This window comes from Pholis gunnellus (assembly GCF_910591455.1).
Source record: "Pholis gunnellus genome assembly, chromosome: 20".
NCBI classification, from domain to species: domain Eukaryota; kingdom Metazoa; phylum Chordata; class Actinopteri; order Perciformes; family Pholidae; genus Pholis; species Pholis gunnellus.
In genome coordinates, this window is record NC_136547.1 from 11901405 (window position 1) to 11922206 (window position 20802).

Below are 20802 nucleotides of genomic sequence, written 5' to 3' on the forward strand. Positions count from 1 at the left end.
TAAATTATTGAGTTTTAGGTGCTGGTAGGTTTCTTGTTTTTCTTTCTTGTTTTTAACATTCAGACAGAATCAAGCTAGCTACTTTCCTCTGTTTCCAGCCTTTGTGCTGGCTAACAAGCTAAGCTAAATTAAGCTGCTAGCTGTAGCTTCATATTTAACGGACAGGCGTGATAGGGGTATCGATCTACCAGTCCAACTCTCAGCAAGTAAGCAAATACGTGTATTTTACAAAATGTCAAACTATTTACTTTATGAGAACAAGTTTTTACTGACAAGGGTTTGATTCTTTCAGTTCTACTCCAGTAGGTTTATGACGAACAATTGTCAAAAGTGCACATAGTCACAAATGTTTCAGGGGTATTACCGCATATCCATAACTTTGATTTGATTCTGCAGATCACCTTTAATAAGAAATTTACTCATTTATAATAGTGTTGTGATCATAAGAAGCCCTTTTTCATGATGCGCTCTATTGTGCCAAAATTACTCACCATCAGTGCTCTAGGAGAGTTTTAGGCATTAATGTTCATCATAATACATCTTGATGAAATGTGCACACTTACTGAGCTACGTAATCAGGTCTTTGTGAGTATTATTATCCCTACGCTACTGGTATTCTGCAAACTAATTACAAAGTCCAGGTTTAGTTGGGAAATGTAAGCATGAACATTAGATTTTAGACCCACAAATATACTGTAGGTCTGATTACATTAGGTTTTTACTAACAAGTGCGATATCGTCTCAGAGCCGAAACTAACAGGAGAGGAGCGCTTAATGTAAGCAAAAGATGAGAGTCAACAAATTACTCTATCTCCTGACAAGGGGGAAGTATTATTTAACTGAACGTAGATCCTCATCTCACGACTCACGCGCACACACACACACACACACACACACACACACACACACACACACACACACACACACACACACACACACACACTGCATTGCATGGCCGACTCTCCACGCATCACAACTTCTCTCGCGTCCTTACACATTGACTGAACGTGCCACGAATAACACACTATCACAATTATAAAAATGGAGACAATTAGGAGTACATTTTAAATATCACTAGAGTTAAATGTAAGGTGCAGGATCGATTATAAATGCTGTATAACATTATCTAACTATAGCAGGTGAGCTAACAGGATTTGGTTATTGGCAATGCCATATACATGTATATGCTCAGACAAATCAGCATTTGGTTATTGCTGGGTCAGATCAGAACCACTCGCTACATCTTGGCAGAGAACGATCAAAACATTTTTTTTTTTTTTAATTCTCATTTATAGTGTGGTTCTTGCTTGACTGATGACCCCCGTAGAGTGAGGATTGAGGAAACTCTTCCTTAGACTTTGTAAAAGATGCTACAATCAATGCATTGTGCAAGACTCTGGAGAGATGTGTGCGGTGGTGGAAAATCCCAAAAGAAACCAGAACAGAGTTGTGAAATTCATGAGGAGAGGCGTGGTGACGACACGTCCTACTGGACTCTGAGGTTATCTATTGTATTAAACAGAGTAAAAAATAACTATTTCTTATTGTGGTAGGTGTATGTGTGTTAGCCTTCAGTCAGTTTTTCCTCTCAGTGTAAATGTCACTGAGGCGCATCACTCTCCGGCTGAAGGAGTCCCCATAAAAGCTCTAAGAAAAACAAAAGTAACAAAAGTGCTTTCGATGCTACGGATGTTTGTTAGTTGTTGGAGTTCATCCTACCGGCAGAGAACAGGGGAGGCGGCGGGGGTAAATGAGGGGTGGGAGGCAGCCCCCCCATTGAGTGCAGCAGGGGAAGAGACAGCTGGGTGCCATGGAGGTGGTGTGGACTAGAGGCAGCAGCGGGTGTGGTCGCCGACGTGGCGGGGAGCGCCGCCCCCAGCTGCACCTGGCCGGAAGAGTCCGTGGCGGGCGAGGCCAGAGGCTGATGGAGGCCGAGGGGGTCGTTGCCATCGTTAACCATGGGGTTGCTGACGCGGAAGCATTTCTCCTTGTGGGCCTTGAGCATGTTGGAGAAGCGGAAGCGCTGGCCGCACACCTCGCAGGGGTAGGGCTTCTCCCCGGTGTGGGTGCGGCGGTGGCGCTTCATGTTGGGCCGGCTCGTGAAGCTCTTCCCGCAGATCTCACAGATGTACGGCTTCTCTCCTGCGCAAAGAGGGACACGAAGAGCTGAACAATACGCCGCCTTAACACATTCCGCTCTTGGAAAGACGGCCCTCGAGGATCATTGCTCTCCCAACCTCTGATCACGGGTGTGTCAGTGTGTAATAGTTTTAGATGATTTAATTGTCTCTATCCTTACTTACAATTGTTTTACTGATTTATTTTTTGTGTTTATCTGACTTTTGTGTTTTTCACCTACTTATTTGCCTTCATTTATTTTATTTAATCTCTGCGTCATTGTAGATGAATGCCTACCCTCAACGATATCTTAAGAGAAGTGAATAAAATAAAACAGTCATCATAAAATTTAAAGCTGCTATAATCAAGATTTTTTACATGAATGTATCACAATGCCTGTGCTATGTAAAACAGGCCGCTTGTGGAGGCGAACACACAACTTAACTATTTAGATTCAGTCTTCGCTCATAGCATCGTATTTAGCCACAGCAGGCAGCTGTACACTACCTGCTGCTAAAGCCAAATATTTCCTTCTGGGGTCAAAGGAGACCAAGACAAAGGAGATCAAGTGGCCAGAAATATATAAAATGGAAGGTGCCCTGTGGAGTTTTTAACCACTAGTTGTGCTGTGGAGCTGGGTGGGAGAGTGGGTCTCCATGTTTGTAATGTGACCTGAAAATTTGTCAGAAGTAGTGCAAGAAGTGACTCACCAGTGTGTGTCTTCATGTGTTCGTCGAAGTACTGTTTCATGTTGAAGTCCTTTCCGCACCACTGGCACATGAACTGCTTGTGTCCGATGTGGATGCTCATGTGGGATCGCAGCTGGTATTTGTACTGGAAGCGCTCACTGCAGTTCTGAAACGGCACACAGTGAACATTTTTACACAAAGTCTTAATCAGAAACGGTCACAAAAAGAGTTCTCGATGGATTTCATAAGTCTTTGCTTTAGAGGAATAGTTTAATATGGTACCGTAAATATGATGCTGCGGTCAGCCAGCAGCAGGTAACTTAACTTTTGGACTGAGCCAGGCTAGCTGTTTCCCCCTGTTTCCAGTCTTTGTGCTAAGCTAAGCTACATTTTTCCTGGTTGTAGCTTCATATTTACTGTGCAGACATGAGAGTGGCATCAATCCTCTCATCTGCGCAACACTGCGTAAGTAAGTGGATGAGTATATTGGGGCGTTAAGTGAGAATGATGCCAGAAAGCGATAAACAAAAACAGTTGGACTACTTTACGGGGTTCCCAGTGTATAAAGATAAGTAAATGATTTGTTAATGATTTCTCTTTGATCAACACATCTGGATCCCTGCCTGATCCAAAATCCTTGACTTTAACGTGAGTATTTTACACGTAACGGCCATATCATTTCATTTCAGACATTACAGGTTATAAACTGTTGGGTATCTCAGATGGAGTTAAACTCTTCATGTGAGTCAAGTGGAGAACAGCGGCGTGTAAATGCGTATAATGTAAAAGGAGCTCAAACCTCACACTTGAAGGGTTTCTCTCCCGAGTGCTGCAGAGAGTGAACCTTCAGGGACATGCTGCGCTTGAACGACTTCCCGCACGTCTCACAGGTGAACGGCATGTCCTTCGTATGAGCTAAAGACACACACACACACACACACACACACACACACACACACACACACACACACAGTACAAGATAATGGTTACTGGTATTCAATATTGAGCCACTTAATAGCAGCAGGAGGACAAATAAGCAAACTGCTACCCTAAAATAGCACTTAAAGAACACTGATGCTTTTTCATTGGCTAATTACGCTGCTAAGTACAATGGATGTGTCTCATCTGGTAAATAATCTATTTCCTCTGAAGTTTCCACATCGGACTCTCAAGTCACTCATTCAGCAGGAAGGATAAATAGGGCTTCCTACCACTGAAACACGTAATGACAGGGAGTGAGGTAAGTCTCTCTGGGAAATAAGATGCTTATCTCCCCCAAAAAAAAAGGAAGTGGAAAGCAACACCCAAAACAAATCGCGCTCAACAATCAGTGGGAAAGGAAGCCTGAAATAATAAACGGGAACAAAGCGACCGGACTGGGACCGCTGATGTCACTGTCACTCACCAACCATGTGCTTCCGGACGTGGGCCATGGTGTAAAACTTCTTCTCACAGATCTCGCAGGAGAACTTCTTCTCGGCGTAGCCGTGGACGATCTTGTTATGCTCATGTAACGACCACAGCTTTTTGAAGGCCTTGCCACATGTTACACACTAGGGGTCAGAAGAGGGGGGGGAAATATAGTTGTTACTGGAGCTATTTGGATATCATCTGGAACAGCCTTTACAACCACAATACAAGTGTGTGAGCTCTCACAGATACATGAGTGTTCGCTGGACCAAAAAAGCAATTAGAGTCAGTAGATTAAAGCAGCAAATGATCTTCAACACCACAGCAGGAGTCCAGCTGCTCACTGCAGAGTGCAGGTACTGAGACATAGCAGAATGTACTATTACTGCCAGTGGACAGTCTATGACTAGTGTTTATATATTTACATGATTGTAACTGTACATGTGATAATTATTAACTAAACAATACTTTCAAAGCGGAGAGAAAGTTGAGCATTTGTTATTTATTTGCCTCAATTTGGACTTCTGTTTAAATCTTTAATAGGAAGATATTATAACTACATATTGTCCCCTCTGAAACAAAACACAAATTCTAAGTTTTTCCCTTAAAACATCCAGTGAGTGAGTGTCTGCAGACTTTTGTGTCAAGCTCAGTGGTGGAAGAAGTATTCGGGTCCTTTACTCCAAAGGCAGAATGAGCAGGATTTTCCCAAAAACAATATAGAGACTGATAAAAAAATAATCCTTCTCAATCATCACTTATGGTCCGCTAAAAGTGTGTGGTGATGTCTGCATCTACAGAGATCCTCTGCTTGCATTTTCTCTTTTCTTTTCATTTTGCTGCGTTTGGGACGTTTCTGGGCATCGGCTTCCATAAGCAGGCATGCAACTAATTGAGTAATCAACTAATTTAGAAGCCCTTTTGTATGTGTTGCAGAATCTTAATTTGTAAAGTACTACTGGCAAGTAGTAAATTAGTCGCTGTCCAAATAATTTGCTGTGGCTTGTGAAGCGTGGTAACAGCAAAACGTGACCCAGATGAGTGTGTCAGCACTTCTATGAACTCTGAGCTCCTTTCATCCTGCTAATGACAACATGTCAGAGGGTCACAGAGATTTTAGCGAGACACGGTCACAGCAGAAAGTGGCAGAGCGAAATGTGTCCATCTTTCCCTCCCACCTAACATTTTGGTTTCAGGATTGTATCATTAAGATATAGAATAAAGATTTTCGCTAATTTAGCGAGCTTGGTCGCTAAAGAGACAATAAGTTCACGGAGTATATTTGAACATATCTTAACTGTCTACAAACCATTCTTCTTTTGAGGTTTAAACAAAAAGGTAATACGCTACAACTTCCTCCTTTTTGGACTCTCCGGCTCTCCGTTCCCTCAACGGTCAGTTATGTAAAGACTGTCGGCTTTCAACAATACATAATTTGTCTGTCAAGTTCATCAAAGTGGAACTCAAGGTGACAAATTAACATGGATTTACTTGGTGCCAAGCAAATCCACTTACTGGTGGGAGAATTAAACTATTTTGAATGTCATAATCCTGAATCCTACCTGGATGCTCTTCTCACAGTCGGTCTGCTGGTGCAGCAGCAGCTCGCTCTCCAGCAGGAAGCGTTTCCCACAGTTATTGCAGATCTGCATGCGGTTGTGAGTGACGTTCATGTGTTTTTCCAGGTACCAGCGGTTGTTGAAGATGCGAGGGCATTTCTTACACGGGAAATGTTGCTTCTCCTCCAGCCTCACCTTCTGGCCCAGGCCCTCTGCATCCAGCGTCCTCTTCCCGCCCAGCCGCTGGTTAGCCAGCTTGGCCTCTGCCAGTGTCTGCCGCATGGAGGCGGTGGTACCCGCCATGGCATAGGCTCTGGTGCCCCGGCGGGTTCGATCCATCAAGGCCGGCTGCTCCAAGCCTGGAATGTTTAAGGTGTTCTCCTCTTCCTCATCGTCCTCCTCATCTTCCTCCTCGCTGCTCGGCCCCAGTATGTCCCCCCTCTTCAGCTCGTCGTCGTCCTCCTCCTCTTCTCCGCCCGTGTCGTCGTTCTCCGCCTCGTCCTCCTCCCCTTCTTCTGAATCTCTCTCGTTGTCGTGGCAACAACTAAACATGGCGGCCGCCTCCATGGCGCTTGCCGATTTGGTCTCCGGCCCCTTTGACACGTTGAGGGTCTGGTTGTTGAGGTTGACTTCAACGATGATCTGGTCTCTGTTGAAGGAGGCGTGGCTGTCGGCGGTCTTCGACTCGTCCCCGTTGCTCTCGACTTTGCACAGAGCGGCCACACCTGTACCAGCCCCGCCCCCTGACGCGTCCTCCTTCTGGTAATACTGCTTCTGCTGGGAGGCCGTCTTGCCCGCCTCCTCCACTCTCACAGAGAACGGGCTGCTGCCGTCCCTCTTGTACAACCTCCCCAGCTCCGACTCCTGTTTGATCTCCGGGTACAGCTGGCTGGAAGGCATCGCTACTGAAGCCGGGTCACCGCCGCCGAGCCCTTTCTGACTGGCCATATCTGCGCAGGTGGTTCTCAGCGAGTGGCTGCTGATGAGGTCGCGACAGGAGGCTGCGATGTCGCTCATCTGAAGCAGGGCCGCTGCGTTGAGCACGTCGTGGACAGTGCGGCTGCTCACCAGCAGTTTGGAAGTGTAAATGAAGTTGAGGATTTGCTGCAGGCCCTGCGAGGTCAGGGCGTCCAGCGACAGGTCCACCCGCCGCAGCTGTTTGCTTTGTGCAAAGAGGGAGTGGAAGAAAGGGCTGTAGGCCGCCAGCACGCCCTTGTGGGCCGGGAAGGTGCTGTGCTGACGCACCAGAACGATGTCGACGTCGCACAGGTCAGGCTGGAAGAGGCGCTGCTCGTTCAGCCTGTCCATCAAACAGGTGAAGTGCAGAGCCACATCCTCCACCAGGGAGAACTCTGCAGAGGGGAAGTCTGTGGTCTTCTCCACTATGAGCTGGAGATGGTGGAGGAGAATGTGATGGAGGGAGAGAGAGATGGAGAGAAAGGTTAAGATGGAAAATATTATCATGTAGCAATATGATCAGTTAAAGCTTCAACATTTCCTATTATAATTTAATATATATATACACACAGACACACACACACGCTTTGGCTTCTTACATCACAAAACTTTGTCATTTCACAAAAACTTGCGTATGTTGTCATAACATGATTGTTATTTCTAATCACATAACATTTTCATTATTCTGTGATTTGACCTCAAACTAGAGGCATAGATCTATCATGAATTCTTATCCTAAAGTAGTTATTATACAGTAGTGTTCTTCATGATTTTCAGTTTGTTAAGTGCACTGCACACAGTCATAGACTGCATGTACGCTGCACGATACGATATGAGAAAAATCAAAAGGTGTAACACTCGGCGCTCTGTACAAGGTCCTCAACTTCCCAAGGTGGGTTTATTTTAGCACAGGAAGGGCAGGGTTTCGATCCAGACGGGATGCGAGTGGGGACAGAGCAGCAAACGCACGCACACACACACACACACACACACACACACACACACACACACACACACACACACACACACAAATATATGAGATGTGCATTCATGCACAAAAAACACAAATGCACAAACACACACACACACACACACACACACACACACACACACACACACAAAGACACACAGCCAACGCAAACACAAACACATTGTCTGGTCTCTGCAAGGACTGACTGGTCTGCATTGGTATTCAGTGCCATCTCCCCCCCATTAGCCGGCTCTCTCAGCACACCCACTCACTACACCGTCCCTGCGGAACGGAGAATTATGCACAAGACAAAACACGTCCGGAGAAATAATTAGGGAAACCATGCCGGAATAAATACTAACTAACCCTGCAAACAATTAATGGAATTTATCATTCTAGGCGTCTCTCGAAGGAAGAATAGGACAAGTACTAATATAAACCTTGTTTTGGCTGGAGATGATATAGCTGTGTGAGCCATAATTACATCTCTACATCTCTTATTGTTCAGTATTTACAATAATGCATGTGCAGGACAAGACACACACAATAAAGAAGAAAAAAAGGGCGAGATATTAAATAATAATTTTAGGACAGCAACTATTATGGAATTTATTGAAAAACTCTGTAATAAATGAGTACGAATCACATTGCTGCCCAACATATTTTCTCTTTAAGATCAATGAAATGACTTCTCATTGTTAAAGCTGGAAAATGGATTTGCATTTGGTCCTAACCTTCAAAATCTGGTCCGTTTGAAGAATTCAATTATGGAAGTGTTAGATTTATTCATAGTTTTGAGCTGCTAAATTGGACTCTGAGCCAGAGAGGAGTGGAGATCGGGTTATCTCTCCCCGTGCAAGGCTACAGACGTCGCCCAAGGGCAAAACGCTGCCGCCTTAATCAGATCAAGTGTAAGTTGCAGACTGGAAGTTATGCGGCTTTAGCGATAATAATCTGCATCTTCTTCTGAGATTCAAATAGCACAACGCTGTCAAAGATTACAAATTCTATAGGATGAATAATATCAATAGATTCAAAACATCATTAGCTTAGCGTCAAATTAAAGGAACCAACTATATTTTTAAGGTATGATGACGGGTGTATTTTCATAACGTTTCATTAAATTGTAGATTTAGTTCACATTACTAAACAAAACAACTGTGTGATCGCCTTAATCCCTTGATGCTTATTCTTCAACCTCTTCAGGATTGCATGTCTGGGCCATCATTAATGGGTCTGAAAATGTGATCTTAGGGATTTGAAATGCAAGATAATGATGCTTGCCATATGCACCTGTGAAACAAGACTCCAAATGAGTTCCCAAATGATTTCACCACTGTCTGCACAAGTCTTTATGCCCTAATACTGAGCATGCAATGGGGCATTTTAGGCACATATATTGTTTTTGCATGCACATAATACTTTTTGGGAGAAATTATTACCAAGCAAAGAACAAATACATTTGAGCAAACAACAATCCTTTCCATCCTTTTCTATCATTAGTCTACCCTAATAATCTGTCTCACTCATTTGCCCTCTCAACCTAGAATTAAAAAAAAAGTTAATGAAAATTCTGTTTATACTTTTACCACAGGGCTAACTAGAGCTACCCTGCAATACAAGAACAATGCTGCTTCTTTATTTCCATGTCTTGTGAGGATGCTAACTTTTAGCCTGGGACATGTAGCTTTAGCGTCAGGCTTGGTGATTTCATACTTGCGTATAGGCGACGACCAGCACAATACAACATCTATTTCGATTTCATGGTAGCTTTAATGATAGTTAGCTGATAATGATGGTAGCTTTAATGATAATTAGCTATCTAGCTATACAGTTTAGCTGACAGTTGGCACCTAGAAATGAGAAGCCTGCTTTTGGGTATTTTTGTGTGAAATCCAAAACCCATTGTTTGAACCAAAATTTCTACAAACTTTGAGAGGCAGCTAAACCTGACATGGCTATCATTGTAAACTGCAGACGTGAGAACTGATTATCGGTTTGGAAGTTAGCCAACTAGCTTAATTAGCAACTAGCGTAGCAAATGTTTCTCTGGCAGAAATTAGCTAGCTACCAAAACAACTACTGCATGCTAATCGAGTGGAGACTGATTTACAAAAATAACTTCATACACAAAATTTAAATTATAACTACTTACCATTCTGAAAGTGCTACCTCACTACCCAGTAATCAATTATCCTACTATAGCAGTCAGATTGGAAATGAAAAAGCCAATCACAAATGATCTACTTTATTCTCCGATTGACTGAAATTTAACATTGCAAAACATAATTCATGCGCTTGCGACAAACCTTTTTATATGCTTAATATGTTCAATCGAGCGCTCAGAGTTAAGGCATAACTACAATTCCATAATGCAGAGATTGCCCCTTTTAAACAATAAACTGCACTGTACATTTCTACAGCAAAAACAGTCAAATACTGCTGAATGTAGGAGATTAAGGGGTTTCAAATCAGTGGATGATTGCGTTATTTTCATCATTAAGACTATTTAATCCAATAGCAGGTAGTTGTAGCTACCATGCAGCTGCGTCTGTCACAATATACCATAAAGACAAAGGCCTCTTGTTTCATTTCATCACACACAGCGCTGTAGCCAAACAAATTAAGTGAGTACTTTGCAATTGAAGACCGCATCCAACTCGATCTTTGTCTGTCATTATCTCCCCCCCCCCCCCCATTCTCTCGCCGCATCCCCTTTCCTTGGAAATGTCAGGGAGAGAGCTTGTTTGCCGTCATTAGACGGAGCGCCACCTTTAACCAGTCTCCCACTACATTATTCATATCTGGCCCGACCTGTGACAAACACGCAGCGTGGGGGATTACTGACGCACCCAACAAGAGGTGTCATTTAAACTGGCTTCAATCAAAAGCTCCCTTCACACTCACTTAATCTGGCAAACACAACATGTGAGGGGATCCTCTTGCATTGTACTCCGACGTCTTGTTGCACACGGCAACTCTCAAGGTTCAAGTCTTTTAATTCAAGCGCAATATCATTTAAATATATAATCTATGCAATATGTACTGCAGGAAATGTACTGTGCCCTTTACATGTTATAGAAAATGACAGTTCTGCTAGTAAATAAGTAAACGTGAAAAACAGTATTTATGCCATAAAATGGCAGTTTGACGACTTCCTAAGAAAACAATCTCACCACAAGGTCTATTTTGTTGCTGTTCTGGAGCTTTCGATCATGTGACATGGTCTTCAACAGCAGATATTATTCACTGATCCAACCTGATCAAATGCGTGCTTCTTCATTGCTTGTTTTTCCTATTCAAAATCACACTAATTGGGGCGGATGAATGCGCTCTAAGTGATCATCACAATTACTGTGAAAGGTCACAACCGACACCAACCAAATCTAGCTATCCATTGTTTAACTGCTCTAATGGCGTCAGACATCATTTGCCCAGCTTTTTGGGAAGATAATTAAGGCATCAAAAAAAAATAAAACACACATCCCTGAACAGCCTGATGGCAAAACTTTAATTTAAATTAAAAGTTTCAAACTTTGAAACTACTTTACCACTAATCCAGTTTTGATGAAGCTGTGATGAAGGATTACTGCGTGGCTCAAGAGGAGGCTGCTTCATTCAAGAAATGAAAAAATAAAACCTTTGGCTAATTTTTGCTGTTGAATAGCTGTTGCTTTAGTGATTCAGTGACGGTCAGAGTCAGAGCTGCATGTCAAGCTCACAGTCAATGTGTAGATCACAGCTTGTGATATAAAAGTAGTTGGTGAATCGTCAGCCAGCTCAGCCATGTCAGGGTCGCTGGTATGCACTTGGCAGAGGCTCAGACTCATGGACCTGAGCCAGACAGAGCCGAGCCCAACAATGAAATCCCTCTTTCTAATTTGACTTTACTGGTGAGAATGCCCTTTTCCTCCCACACCTTTGCACTAGACGGCCCATGTGGATTTACTGCTCTGTAAAGTTTGCATCTCCGTCATCCGGGGCTGTGCTGTGACCTCCACAGAGCTGCCATTTAAAAAATCCGTTCACTGTAATGTCGTTGACTGTGGGGCCACCTGTAACAGCAGCCTTGGCAAAAGTAAAACTAAACAATGTCCGAAATGTTCTTCCACTCCAATGTTTCTCTTGTGTTACAATAAAGCTAACATTTCCCTAAAATGCTCCTGTTCTGCTCCTATTTTGCAACCCGCCATGTAAGACGGCAGATTTATGAGCAGAGAACTAAACAGCATCTACCTTGACCGTCTTGTTTGCCTGCTTGCTGAGGTGAACAGACTGATCCATTAGCGGGGGCCAATGTCAGAGCACAGCACAGAGTCGTGGACACATCAATAGTGCGAGGGAGGGCAGGTTGCATTCAGGCAGGCGGGAGTCCCAGGGGGGGAACACAGCGGGGGTTAAAGCTTTCTCTAAGCCTGCAAACACACTGCTCAGAGTGAACTCGGTGTCCTCTCACATCACCTTCTCTAAGTTAGTTTAACAAACATCTGTGGGCAATATAGAACAATTTGAAAATCTAAATCATATGTGGAATAAAAAAAGTTCAAGGAGAACAAAAAAATATTGGGCAAATGTAATATTACTGCAAGTTAAATCGCATTACAACTATATCATTTTGTTGCGTTATTATCCAAATAAATGACTCGGACTCGGAGTGTGGCTTCATATAATGCATAATATAATTGCTTTGAACATCAGTTTGATGATCATTTCATGATTTTGCATAATTATACCGCCTAGTAATTTAAATAGATATTAGAAAATATTGTTATTGTCACAATGATGTCCACCATATTGCCCAGAACTAACCTCTATTATTATTTGACATAAATAGATGTATCACAAGGTCCAATTACTTGTCTTTTCCCGGCGCTTTGGAAGAAAAGTCATGTGATAACAAGTAAATCATCATCATTTAGTTTAGTAGTCCAATAATGAAAATAATCATCTCTAATTTATCTATTTGTTGAATATTTATCTAATTAATCAATTAAAGTTTTTGTCTACCAGATGTCAGGAAAATTGTGAAAAACAACCATCACAAATTCCCAGAGCTTAAGTTGTTTGTTTTGCCCAACTAAAAATATTCAATTTACAAAGATTTGAAGGAGAAAATAAATAAACTGCATATATTTCCTTGTAGAAACTAAAATCAGAATTTGTTCAGCATTTTTGCTTAATAAATTACTTCTATGCGATTATCCACATTTTTTGATTTATTATTTTGTCAATCAACGGTTTTAGCACAAAATTCAATAGTCAAAAGTTGCTTTTTTTTTTTTTGGTTCTTTTAGACCAGAAGTGAAACAATTTGTTTATTTAACTTAGTAGTCGATGCAAAGCAGTTCTTTCATTTCCATCAAACTACTGCAAAACTCTCAATAAATGACTTCACAAGCAAGTGCAACTTGCTGCCAGCCGAATGTCAAACTGTCCATATGCACAGTGAAGGCTCTACTTGGACATTACCATCGGGAATAAAGAGAGATCACCCATCCACGGTCATGAAGACAGCAATCCCTTGAGCTCAAGCTTCGGCCACTCTTGTCACCCAGCGGGGAGGTGGGGTGGGGTGGGGTGGGGGTGGTCACGGGCTCTGCCACTTCCACCCACGGAGCCCTTCAACCTACAGTAAAGAGCACACTCAGCAGCCCTCTTCGCAGCGAGGCGTCCTGCTGAGGGGCTCGGGCGCAGGGCTTCGACGTGACTGACACCCGGAGGAAGGAGAGTGGGCACCGTGTCAGGCCTCATCTCCCTCACTGGCACGGACATGGTAGGAGAGCAGAACACACACACACAGATCCCTGAGTCATCACCGGCGCAGACGAGAGCGAGGCATGACAGGCTCGAACACGGACTCTCCACAAAGAGTTACGCCCAGTTACAACAGAGAGTTTTGGCCTCGCAAGTAGCGTCAACGTGCTTTTGCGTGGCGGGGATATGGATCGGGTTACGAGTAAACACGACCACGCAGAACGAGACAAGGGCATGTCATTTCTGGCGGAGTCCAATCAGACAGCCATTAAAAAGTCATCAGGGTAATGACTGACACTGTGTCCTCTGTGTGCTCAGCAGACCTTCCCTGCTGCCGACGCCAAACGACAGACCGGTTTAGCCCCAGAGAAGGCGAGCCAGAGAGGTGAATTCAGATCCTCTGGGTGAGAATCGCGGCTTGAAAAGCGAAGGCGCTATGTGGTCCAGCATGCAGGCATGGACGGAGCGCAGTCTGCCAAGTCGTCTCCATGCCATCAGTGTTTAGGTCCAGTCATGGATGGATTACTGAACAGGCCTATTGGGTACCAGCCCAGGGGTCTCACGGGTCCCCTGGGCCAGGGCCTCCATTTAATGTAGAGTGACTGAGGCAAATCAAATGACACAGAAATGCAAAAGGTAACACAACCACAAAAGGGATACAAAATGAACCCGAAGAGAAGCGAAATGCCTCCAAAGAAAGATGCTAAACAACTCCGAACAGATGCCAACGGACTTCAGAGTCACACAAAACGACCACAAAGAGATGCTAAATGACTGCAGAAAGATGTAATATGGCCACAAGAGAAGCACAACAGCTACAAAGAGAAGTAAAAACCACCACAAAGAGACGCAAAATGACTCCAAAAAGATGCAAAACAACCGCAAAGAGACGAAAACAGACTACAAAGTGACGCGCAAAGATGCACAAAACAAACAGTCTTTTACTCTGGCTGTCTTGCTCCTGTAAGAGGGAGGGGGGGGGGGGGGGGGGGAGTTTTATATGTCTGTGCTGCTCATAATCCATCCATGTGTCTAGTGGAAGATTTCTCCTCTGTCTGCAGTCTGCACTCCTCTCCTCTGCTCTCTAAATCCAATCAGCACAGAGACCCAGCACTGACCTTGAGGGTAGAACAAGCACAAGCAGCAGCAGATGCACGAGCTCGCTCACCCACCCACACGTCTGCAACCCCGAACGCCCGTGCAAGCGTACCTGCATCGTAATCGTGCATTTGTGCGCACGTCAGTAAACAGGAAATAAAGAAATCTGCCGTGTGCGATGACACTGCTGATGCATGCAAAGAGAGGATCTAAATATGCCCGGACTCACATTATCCCGTTATCAAACATGTTGCTCCGAGGTAAGCCAGACGGGTAATATCACAAGAGGCAAGGTCTCACTTTTTAACAAGCCCGGCGGCGATCGTTACACGCCTATGATAAAAAAAAAATCTAATAAAAATCAATGTTCAATGACTAAAGGGGGGGAGCAACAGCAGCGGTCGGCAGCGTGTTCACTGCTGAGGTCAAACACTACACGGTGACATTAAAGTGGAGTTTAATACTCATCGGGATGACACTTTTTATCTGATAATCGTACTAAGCCGGAGAGTTACACCTTATGGTTAAGGGATTATATAATTCAGTAAATTAGTGGTGCAAGTGATGCAGATTGGTGGAAAAATCAACCCTCAGATCATCCAAACTCTGTATTATGAGAGAGAAATCTGAATTTAAAGCTAAACATGACTACATTGTGGTATAAACATACCTAAATATCTGGCTCTTTATACTCCGTCTGCTGTTTGCTGCTCCATGGATAATAATCAGTGGGGTTTTAAGAACATTTTTGGTGGGTTTAAAGAATTATTTTTGCTGAAAATAAAACTAAGAGCAGTGAAAGTAAACCAAAACAGTAAAGTTGCGGGCTGTATAATTGAAACAGTTAGCTAAAAGATGCTACAGACCTCAGTAGAGATGAGGGGAGCTGCAGAGTCTGGTGATGATCATCTGATTATTCAATCCATTGTTGTAAAAATATTGAATATAGAGATCATCCTCAAACATTATAAAAGCGCAACACTAAATCCACAGGAGTTGAGAGAAAATAACCTACTAAATAATCAATAATTAAACGGATTGTAAGTTAGTGATGAATTTTTTGCCATCAAAAGAACATCCATCACAAACCGAACCGCCTCAAAACACGAGAACTGAAGGAGATTTCAGGTGAAATGTACAGCAGCACACTTCTCTCTTTCCACCACTTTCGCTAATTATTTGATTCCCCTCAGCCCATTAAAACATTTAACTTTCTTAACCACAGCATTCACTGCTGGCTGCAATTAATAAAAGACAATATTATCAGCATTAGCGCTGCTCTAATCCCAGACATCCAATCTCCCCTCCGCACTGTAGGCTTCTGCCCAGTCCTAATCTAGCAGCGTGGACTTGCCCCAGTCGTGCCCCTGGTGGAGCTCTCCACCAGGGTTCACCTTTACATTTAAACACATTTCCATCTATATGTTAATGCAACCACAGGTGACAAGTCAATCTACAACTGATACGCGTTTACCCGAGCATGAAATTGGGATGCACAAACAAAAATAAGGATGAGAACAGCATGAGCAGCATCTTGGCGACGTACAGTACATAAAATTTTGACAGCGTGAGCAGGATTGCCTCAGCTGCATGATTTAGCAAAGCGCTCCCCCCCCCCCCCCCCAGTTTGTCCTTTGAACATGCCGGACAGTGCGTTTTTTTTTTTTTATCAGTTTGGTAAAGCTGGCGACAGTGCGTGTTGGCCAATCAGAAGTGATGTGGAAAAGGAGACATCAGTCGGCGGTCGTCTGGAGTTGGGATGACTCTTGACTAGGGATGGGATTATCAAAGGAGTTACTGGAGGCGGGTGTAAGGGGGGGGGGCAGCGATGAGGTTAGACCATCCACACTGAAGCTCTGCCAGGAAGTTTGTGTCTGGGCCGATGAGCTGGGAGAGGAAGCGCTGAGTCAGGAAGCCTGGCCAAGAGAGCGGCCCGTGGTGCTGGCATCTCCTACTCACACACACACACACACACACACACACACACACACACACACACACACACACACACACACACACACACACACACACACACACACACACACACACAAACCACCGCTCCACTGGAGTCGTAACACACTGTTCCCAAGCCAGCGCCGCATGCACACACGTGTGCACAACGGCGGGCGCACACACACACACACACACACACACACACACGCCTGCAAACACAGAGATGTGACGCCAAATACCTGTGGAACAACAAAGTGTGGAGGGCTGTACAAACGAGATACGTCTATTTGGTAAAATATCAAGAGGGGGAAAAAAAAGATCAGAAATTCAGATTTATCCAAATGTACGGCACAAAGGGCGAAAGATGCACCTTTGAAGTGATCTTCTCGAGACAAAAGATCATTTGTGATGTCGATGTGTAGCAGCGAGCAGGTGCAGACATACCCGAGGGCAATTACACGGGATGAAACTGTGATATCTTCATTACCCCTTTTATAGCATGACACACAGAGAGAAGAGGCTAACACAAGACTCTAAAGAGCCCCTTATCAGAGGAATCTCTCTAGTGTGTGTGTGTGTGTGTGTGTGTGTGTGTGTGTGTGTGTGTGTGTGTGTGTGTGTGTGCGCAGATGATATGTTTGATGAGAAGGTCAGAGAGGACAGAGAGGAAAAAGAGTTAGAGGAGGAGCATCGGCTTTCTATAGCCGCAACCAATCAATGGACGACAGAGAAACGGTGAATATGAGTTTAAAGGAATAGTTCCGACATTTTCGGGAATGTATCTTTGTTTTCCCCATTGGCGGGTTGGACAAGACGATCGATGCCACCACTCTCATCATAGCGGCGCATTGAATATGGAGCTACAGCCGGCGACCTTTAGCTTAGCTTAGCACAAAGACTGGAAACGGTAACAAAAGCCACAAAACAGCTCATACATACGCTGGTTTACCGCGGTTCTGGGACAGACTACTTCTTGGCTGGGAGCAGTAACTTCGTCTGACATAAAACTTAGGCAAAACAGCAAATAGTTTGAGTTTTTAATGAATTTAATACACCAGGTATAAAGTGCTTCATTAGTGAGGTTTAATGATGTTGGTATGCATATTTCGTTACCTTCAAACTGAGCTAGGCTAGCCGTTTCCCCAGGTTTCCTGTCTTTATGCTAAGCTAACCAGCTGCTAGCTATAGCTTTAAATTTAGTACAGTGGCAGGCTACCGATCTTCTTATCTAACTTTCTGCAAGAAATCCAATAGGTGAATTTCACAAAATGTGAAACTATACATTTAAAAAAGGTTTTAAAAAAGGAATAAATAAGTGATTAGTTTGAGTTATTTCTATATATTGCGATGGAAAAGGAGTATACTTTTCAAACGGATCTGTCCACATTTTCTCCTAACATTTGTGCATCTCTAAACCTCCTGCAGAGAAAGAATCTGTGTGTACAAACTAAACGTTAAACAAATATTTATGATGCCTATCAGATCAAACATCCCTTCTTTCCTGCTTGGAAATTCTCTGAAAACAGCATGAAAACTCATTCCCATCTGCTTTAAAGCTCCTCCTAAGTCTCTCTCTGGCCTGAATTCAGCTAAAAGCTATCAGAACACTTTGAACAGAAAACTCTCCCAATATCTTTAAACGCCTCACAATGAAAGGCTAATCGAAATCCTCATATGAAGTAGAACAAAAAGAAAAAGCTGGTTAGCCTCTATGATAATGGGGTTCAAAGTTATTTCTTTAAAAAAAAAAAAAAGTGCCATAGGGGGTTAAATTAGTTCGTTAAGTTTCCTAAATGAAAAGACACAGATGCCAGCTCGTACTGCCGGGAAACAATAAAGATGTGGATTTATACAAAGAGTAAACTCAACCCCTATAATTAAAACCAACAAGAACAAAAGAAAGCTTACATAAACTCGGTGAGTTTGACCTTGCTCTCTGCAGCCGTGTCCACTGTTTCTTAATCTCAGGGCCATAAATTAGCAGCACCTACAGTGCAGTCCTGAGTTTCCAAGGAGAGCGGGAGGGGGGGGGGGCCGAGGATGTCTGCTGGAGTTTGTTGCCGGGGCTCAGGAATTGCCGCACTTGTCACAAGGACTAAAGACAGTTTCCTCGCTCAGCACCCAGAGACAGTGACGCCTCAAAGTCAAGGGTGGGCAGGAATGCCCTGAATAGGCAGTTACGTAAAACTCACAGCACCCTGTGAGGATACAGAAGGAGCTACTCGGGGCCGCACCAGCCACAACAGGTTGGGATGGTGCAAAGTGAAAGCAGCGTAAATATCGAAAGGGTGCGTGGAAGTGACACAGATTTACATATTCCCAAATCCACCAATTTAGGAGAAAAACAATCATTTGGATAAGAGAATGGAGGGATTATGAGACAATGGGCCTCTGGGTGCAGGCATGTAAAAGGCAGCAAGACCCTCCTACATAGAGAAACACCCACAGACTGAAGGAGACAAAACGACGACAAACAACGCTACCACATCGGTCACGTTGTTCACAAACTTGTTTTGTGTCTCATTGTAGTCGTTGTGCGTCACTTTTTAGTCACTTTGCATCTCTTTGTACTTCCGTCTCGATTTTGTTTTTTTACTTGTTTTGTCTTTTTGTGGATATTTTCTGCATCTTTGTAGTTGTTTTATTGACTTTCCAACAAGAACTGTGAAGAGTCACTTCATACAGACGCTCTGGTCCAAGGCCCACCTGACCCCTTGGCCTCTGTAATAATAATAATAATAATAACGGTTAATACGGTAGGCCTGTTCAGTAATCCATCCATGAATAAGGGAATTTATAGGTATGAAGCTATTTATAACAACACAATTAGCAGGAGACTAATCCGCTTCTGATGTCAACAAAGTAATAGCGGAAATTATCTGGGGCATGTTTACCAAAACAGTCAAAAGACACAATATCTCTGATCACCAGCTCATTGCCATTCACCCAGCACACTTTGCACTTTGACTGTCACAGCTTACTCTCGTGCACGCACAAAAAAACAAACACTAAATAGAAGAAAAAAAGGGAAGACAAACATACCAAAATCTCTCTCTCTCCCCCTCTCTCTCTCTCTTTGCTCCCACCAGAAGCCACCCAGCGAGCACCAGGGCTAACCCCACTGACCTGACCCAGATATTAACCCAAGCCTCCAGATGTGAACGCGCGCTGGGATTACTCCACCACTGCATCAAGCTCCACATGCTTTCCTAATGAGGCATCCTAATATGACCCTGGAGACAGAGCGGACTGTCTGCCTCGCTATCATGCCTCTATTCCCAGAACTCTGCCAGTCTGTCTGTGCACAATCGTCTCCATCTAACGTGAGGGAAATAAACTAAAACGATAATCATGGAGTCCGGTTTTGAAAACGATAACGGATGTGCTGTAAAAGTGAAGAAAAAGAAGCTGAGCTCGTGCAGCAGACAAAAACACACCATGAAACTAAAACATGATACAATAAAACACTATCACCCACACACACTATGATTTAGACACTTCCATGGATATTATTCAGACACCTCTGCCTGAGTGTCACCTGCAACAGAGTGAAGTTATGAAGACATGAAGAGTCTCTTGGACAACACTGAGGATGCAGGCATGTCAAAGCCTAGCAAACTTGTCCTGCACCGGCTGTTTGCAGGAGAGGAGTTACCCTGCACGCCGTGTCTACGTTTGCACCAGTCACGACCCAAGCACCCTTTTTTTTTGCAGGAGCTGCCCTGATATGAAAGAATTTAACTCCTTCTCCGCATCAATGTAGCTATTGTAGCCAAACGCATTCTTTCAGCAGCTTCGATTTCCAACTTGTGCCGTGTCGGCAAGTTACAAACTTCGGGGACGGAAAGCGCAAAAGATACACGGTGTGACAGCCCCGCCGGTGCGAACACACAGCGAGGCACGAAGTGTGGCAAGTTTGATCGGCCTGCTAAGTAGCTGAAATTTGCAAGAGATCAAAGAGGGACACACACACACACACCAAAAAAAATAAACAAAAATGCAGCGCTCTCCTCTGTAGCCTACCATTTTGATCCAGCGTTTCGAGGCTCAAAGGAGTCCCAGAATAACTCCTTCCGCACCAGTTTCCCCTCCGCCATGAAAATGACCGTTGAATTATCACATTTCTTCAGCTTTCTGCCTTATCCTCAATCTTTTTTTTTCTCTTCCCCCCCCCACCGTGCTGCTGTAGCGTTCAGACAGACACAAAAATGCAGAGGCTGCTTTTGCAGAAGGAATTGGTGATTGGAGCTCGGGGATCATATGGGCTTTTTGTCAGACGGTTTTAAAGGGACAC

General features: G+C 43.8%; 1 protein-coding gene across 1 annotated transcript; it reads right to left on the reverse strand.

Moving 5' to 3' along the window:
* Nucleotides 1-1696: 1696 nt before the first annotated feature.
* zbtb47b (zinc finger and BTB domain containing 47b) lies at nt 1697-20639 on the reverse strand (the record flags this gene model as incomplete). Its single annotated transcript, XM_079181813.1, has 6 exons — nt 20532-20639; nt 5780-7165; nt 4213-4360; nt 3607-3722; nt 2829-2973; nt 1697-2142 (listed from the first exon to the last, which is right to left on the reverse strand). The coding sequence occupies exons 1-6, from the start codon at nt 20532-20534 to the stop codon at nt 1697-1699; spliced, it is 2244 nt and encodes a 747-aa protein (XP_079037939.1). The 5' UTR covers nt 20535-20639.
* Nucleotides 20640-20802: the final 163 nt, after the last annotated feature.